Below are 6,343 nucleotides of genomic sequence, written 5' to 3' on the forward strand. Positions count from 1 at the left end.
CAAAAAAACCACCTCCAATCAGGTCAATTAATAGGTGGGTGAAGGTGGGAAGCACAAGTTCTTTGAAAATAAACATCAGGTCTGGGTTTCCCAAAAGCATCTTTTTTTAAGAGATAGAGTGAGCGTCACACTGAACGCTCTCTTTTTGTTAAAGTGATCTTAAGATGTTTTTGGCCTATTTTGTATTTCCCAGCTGCTGTCGTTTGCTGGGCACTTTTGTGTTTTTCTTGATCCTACATCAATAATGATTATGAAGATAACAATCCCCTATATGTTATTTACATTTATTGATTATCTAAACGGTGTTGGGGCAAATTTAATGATCGGTTTAACAGAATCATTTCGGTTAAAGGCTAAGCACCACTTAATGGACCTCCATAAATATTTCACATTATTTTAGTTACTGACATATATAAGTATTAATTAAAATGAAAATAGCATGCTCAATTTGCTTTAAAAGTGACAATTTTATTAAATTGACGAAAAACCCGAGCTCGCTCCGGAAATTCTTGAACGAAACCGTGTGACGTCACTGGTGGACAACAGCTGAACAACGCCGCGGTAAAACACCGTTATGACTGACTGTTATGACAGTATCTAGCTAAATAACCAACATTATTCATAACAATAGCCTAGCAACGAGCTAAATTCAAATTTAGAGGTACCGTTATTCTTGTAAATGTGATCGAAGTCGAATTCGAACTCATCCGACACTATAAACCTCCGTAATGCTACTGTCACTACGTAGCCGAGTATAATCTGAGCCACCGAGTTTAGCAAGTCAAGCTAACGAAGTAAGTGTCCTTACCCTGTTTGCCTCCATGTTACAGAGGCTCTTGAACACCTTTCGTTGGTGTCCTTACATGCCCATATTGTTGGAAAAGCGCCAGTGAAATGAGCTACAGATAACGGAGTGAGCGGATGGTCCTTTCCAAAGTGCCCGTTTAAAGTTGACAAATGTAGTTCATTTTCTGGATATTTTGGGATCTTTGGGTCATTTGTGCACAGATGTCCCACTGTACATTGAATGATTGCAGCCAAAAACAACACACCTCTTCTCTATTTTGCATTAAATTAAGTGCAGTTTCTAGAGTTGTTGTCCACCATCTACGTCACAGGCAAGACGCCTATTAGAGTTTACGAACACCGTTGTTGGGGGTGGTCGTTTAAACCTTATTCCTTGAATTTGTAAGAAATAACATGTTTTCTGACTATCAATAAACACAAGTTAGGAACTCAAATTCCACTGTATTTATTTGTTTGACACTTTCATAGAGCTGGTGCTTAGCCTTTAAATTTAGTTTCATGTGCTGAATCATTAGTCCAATATATATGAAAAGGACAAGCTATATATTGGACAAACAAAATGAACCGATTTTATGTTTTCAGGAAAAATGTACAACAATTTACAGGAATAAACAGATGTAGAGAACTTTCTGAAGTGAATTTATCATTGTAGGCGTGTGTAGGAGGTACTGAGTGGGCGTGTTGCAGTTTCACAGTAGATGTGCCTTGTATTCTTCAGGTACATGTTGGGAGGGTTACATACTTATAATTTATAGCACAGAAATCAGTGGAACAGAAAGTATACATGGTGCTAGTGAGTGATAAGTTGTGGCCTCTGTCTAGTCTTGGTGGTGTTAATCTCCCAAAAGAGGAGCACACTGCTGTCACGCAGCGTTTTAGATCACATGACTTGTTAAGACCAATCAGAGTCCACTACAATAGAGGAAGTGTACACATGCGAATCAGCATATTTTGGTGTCAAGAAATAAGTTTATATGTTGTTTCATCAGGTTGTTGTCCTGTGTGTATATAGTTTACTGCAGTGACTCGGCTGTAGTGAGTCGCTGTATATTATGGCTGCAGACGGGAATGTGTTGGATGTGGCGGCTCTGCTCTCCGCCGCTCGCCGGGCATATGAACGGAGTTACGGGGGAGAAGCTCAGGTTGCTGTGTGTGCTCCAGGAAGAGTGAATTTAATTGGGGAACACACCGATTACAACCAAGGACTGGTTCTGCCAATGGTAACAGAATAACCTACTGCCCTTTTTACAGCATTGACTCCAGTGTTTTTGAAGTACAGGATAATTATACATTTTGGTCTGACAGAAAAAAAAACTTATTAAATAACAAACCTCGTAGCCTTTACAATGAAATAAAAAGCCACTTAAATAAAGTACTATTGGAGCATATTGTATTGTAAAAAGAATACAAGTCTTTGTAGTGTACTTGACTGTAACTGTGCTTACTTCAAATAACACATCCTCATAACACTTCTAGAGTGCATTGTGAAATTTCTGTTTGCAGATAACATAGAATACCTTTTTTAACCCCTGCTTCAAGAGAAATTTCTTCGATAAATAAAAGATTCTGACTCTGATATTTGCATTTGAGTTATGCTGCCTTAATATTAGGATTAGACATGTAATCCCAGGCTGTGCGTTTGGTTGATCACAGGCTTTGCCACTGGTAACAGTTATGGTGGGCAGCATCACCTCTGGACAAAGCTGCTCAGTTGAAACCATTGCTGAGTCTGTAGATGAGCCAAAGAGAGTGGACTTTGATTTACCAACAGAAAGTTCACCACTGACCAGAGGAAAACCAGCATGGGCCAATTATGTTAAAGGGGTGGTGCAACATTATAGAGGTATAGTTTTTCCTCCAGCTTTGCATTAATCAACATGGAGTAATTTTGGTGTATTGATTCTCACTTCAAGCAATGCAGATTCCATGCGAGAAAAAGAAATGTTTAAAAAACCCTTGATGTAATAGAGTTTTTCATTATTTGGCTTCCAAAATTGAACTCCCAAATTGTAAGGCAGCATTTAACAGAGTTCCTGACAAAATATAGTTTTGTTTCATTTTGAAATAAAACAGTGTAGCAGCAAATATACTAATCATGTGATTTGGGTTTGTACACAGGAAGGCCTTTGCCTGCATTTAAAGCTGTGTTAGCCAGCAGTGTGCCACTAGGGGGTGGACTGTCCAGTTCAGCTTCACTTGAAGTGGCAGTGTACACATTCCTTCAGCAGTTATGTCCAGGTAATTTAAAAGACTGATCAAAATGAATGATGTTCTGAGTCTTTCTCATTGAGAGTAATGTTAGCTTTGAAATTCTGACTTGTATCTAATATCTGTTGTGCTTGAGTGTAATGCACAAGGACTTACATTTTTTTGCACTCAACTAACTTAATATATTGTACCTCCTTCAACAGATGATGGGGATGAAATAGCAAAGGCAGTGGCATGCCAACAGGCAGAACATACCCATGCTGGTGTGCCCTGTGGTATAATGGACCAGTTTGTTTCAGTGCTGGGAAAACAGGGCCATGCCCTTCTTATTGACTGCAGGTAAAGTGTTTTCCACATATTAAAACTGCATCCTTAATGCTAAATAATATAAACAGTATTAGAAATGTCAGCCAACGTTGTTGCCAATGGCTTGTTGAGTGCGGTTTATGGTTTCTTTCAGGTCTTTGGAGGCTGTCCCTGTTCCTCTGACTGATCCCAGTCTGGTCATCCTTATCACTAATTCTAATGTGAGGCACTCACTCACAGGAAGTGAATATTCCAGTAGACGCAAGCAGTGTGAGAATGCAGCAGCCATTTTGGGCAAGAGTAGTCTAAGAGATGCCACAATGCAAGATCTGGAGGGTGAGGATAATAAAGAAGACAAAAGGACACATTTTTGTAATTTATCCAAGTGTGTATGAGCTTAAGATTACCAATTATTTTTTAGGTTCCCAAGAGAGTCTGGACAGTGTGACATACAGACGAGCTGAACACGTGATTAAAGAGATTGAGCGCACAGCACAGGCAGCTGAGGCACTCAAGAGAGGAGCTTATAAAGAGTTTGGAAAACTAATGGTAGAGAGCCACAATTCTCTCAGGTACACAACAATGTTGTTAATTAAAACATTACATGCACTCAAACTGGTAATCAATGGGTATGGGTATGAATGAAACCCAAAATTAAGAATGTACTCCCACCTCATATGTACAAATTATGTAGTATTTTGTTGTAGCTTGGTCTCAGAATTTTAAACTGAGCTCATTATCATTCTACAGGAATTAATCCAATGCTTAGGGAAATCTCATTCCACATTATTTTTTTAAAGTGTTTTGATATGTAAAATTTTGTGGGGATTTCCATTTTACAAATGGACCAAAGTATTCCTAATATTTCTCTTAATATTCTCATAAATTGTCCACTATAGTCATTTTAAACCTACAAATGGAGTTGGCACCAAAATTATTAATTAATTAATTAATTGTCTGTAACCGCTTATCTAGTTCAGGGATGCGGTGGGTCCAGAGCCTACCCGGAATCACTGTGCAAAGCAGGTACACAGGGTGACATGCACTCACACATTCACACCTATCGGCAATTTTGAGTAGCCAGTCCACCTACATCATGTGATTTTGGACCATGGGAGGAAACTGGAGCGCCCGGAGGAAACCCTCGCAGTTATAGGAAGAACACACCAAACTCCTCACAGACAGTCATCTGGAGTGGGGCTTGAACCAACAACCTCCAGGACCCTGGAGCTATGTCAATGCAAAACTCACTGTTGCACCACTGTGTCACCCGTGCCTAAATTAGCAATTGGCAATTTTTACGGTGGAGCAGCAGGGAGTGTTGCAGTCGCACAGCTCTAGGGACCTGGAGGTTGTGGGTTCGATTCACGCTCTGGGTGACAGTCTGTGAGGTGTGTTCTCCGCGTGGCCGCGTGGGTTTCCTCCAGGTGCTCCGGTTTCTGCCACAGTCCAAAAACACACGTTGGTAGGTGGATTGGTGACTCAAAAGTGTCCATAGGTGTGAGTGATGGCGCCCCCTCCAGGGTGTATTCCCGCCTTGCGCCCAATGAATCCATGTAGGCTCTGGACCCACCGCAATCCTGAACTGTATAAGCGGTTACAGATAATGAATGAATAAACTTTGGAATTTAAACCTAGTAGTTTAACTACCAAACAGTGAAAGACAGAATCCTTGTCTGCTTTCAGAGACCTTTACGAAGTCAGCTGTCCAGAGCTAGATGTTCTGGTCACCGCAGCAATGGAACTTGATGGAGTGTTTGGGAGTCGAATGACAGGTGGAGGGTTTGGTGGATGTACAGTAACATTGCTTCAGGCAGATGCCACAGAGAGAACCATAAAACACATACAGGTACTTTAGAGATAACACTTAATTTTCATTTTCATACTATGCTTTGTTCTTAACTGACTGTGTCCAACTTCTGTTTTCTTCAACAGGAGAGGTATAAGGGACACCCAACCTTTTACATTACGACACCCTCAGAAGGAGCTCGAGTTCTGAGTTTAACAGGGAATTAACGCTGAAGTTAAAACTGTAGCTTAATAGCTTGGCATATATCATTTCTAACAATATCTGCAACACCTTTTACGAATTAAATAGTGCATCCTATAGGTAGTATATGTTTCCTGATCAAAAAAAAAAATCGGATTTATATTGAGCATAACAGTAATATTCACATACTGAAATGAAAACATTTTTTTTAATAAAGCACGTTCACTTTGTTTATAAAGGTTTCATTCTTTAATTTTATTATTGATATGCAAATAATTTGCTGTAATTATGCAGCACCTTGCCTGACACTGATGCTGACTGCCTGACACATAGAAACAGAGTAGGTATTTTACAGTGTCATCTTACCTGTCATAAGGATGAGCTTCTAAGAGCACTCCTGCTACAGTGTAAAATAAAGAATAGACACGCGCCACCTGTCTGAACCTGATAGCCAGCTGTAGCCAAGATGTTACTATGCTGTCCCCCTTTGTCCTGTCATAATAATACTGGGAGTATGGCACAGCAGCTCTTGTCTCGGTACACACAGCAAAACAGCTGTATACACAACAGAACCGCTGCTCTTAGCTTACATACTGTCAGAACGCCTGTGTTATGACGAGTTGTGCTTGTCAAAATGTGCTGCCATAGTGTACTTTTTATATGTACAGTTGTTTAATTAAAATAGGTGAGCTAAATGTAGTGTATAATGTTGCCAACAGAAGTATAAGCAGAAGATATGCACATCCCAAATCCCCTTACTAATGAAATTATATGTTTTTTACATTTAATTCGCCATGTACAGTTTTGGAACATTCAAGCAAATAACAGTAAACTCGTGTAATGGACTGGAGAAAAACAGATTTAACACGAAAAACAATAAAAGGTTAAAATATTTAGGTCCAAGCATGCGCAGAGCTGCAAAATAGCACATTTTAACAAGGTAGCACAACTCGTCAGAACAATGGTACACAGCAGAACAGCAGTTTTTACCTTAATTAAACAGGTGTGTTTGTATGTTAGTGTTTTGATTTT

The 6,343-nt window shown here is 39.7% G+C and overlaps 1 protein-coding gene across 1 annotated transcript; it reads left to right on the forward strand.

Moving 5' to 3' along the window:
• The first annotated feature begins 1,715 nt into the window (after positions 1-1,715).
• Positions 1,716-5,545, forward strand: galk1 (galactokinase 1). Its single transcript, XM_066666035.1, has 8 exons — positions 1,716-2,027; positions 2,461-2,650; positions 2,926-3,045; positions 3,219-3,354; positions 3,476-3,657; positions 3,743-3,893; positions 5,008-5,170; positions 5,257-5,545. The coding sequence occupies exons 1-8, from the start codon at positions 1,860-1,862 to the stop codon at positions 5,335-5,337; spliced, it is 1,191 nt and encodes a 396-aa protein (XP_066522132.1). The 5' UTR covers positions 1,716-1,859; the 3' UTR covers positions 5,338-5,545.
• The last annotated feature ends 798 nt before the right edge of the window (positions 5,546-6,343 follow it).

The sequence above is a fragment of the Hoplias malabaricus genome, chromosome 3, assembly GCF_029633855.1.
Source record: "Hoplias malabaricus isolate fHopMal1 chromosome 3, fHopMal1.hap1, whole genome shotgun sequence".
In the NCBI taxonomy this organism is placed as follows: domain Eukaryota; kingdom Metazoa; phylum Chordata; class Actinopteri; order Characiformes; family Erythrinidae; genus Hoplias; species Hoplias malabaricus.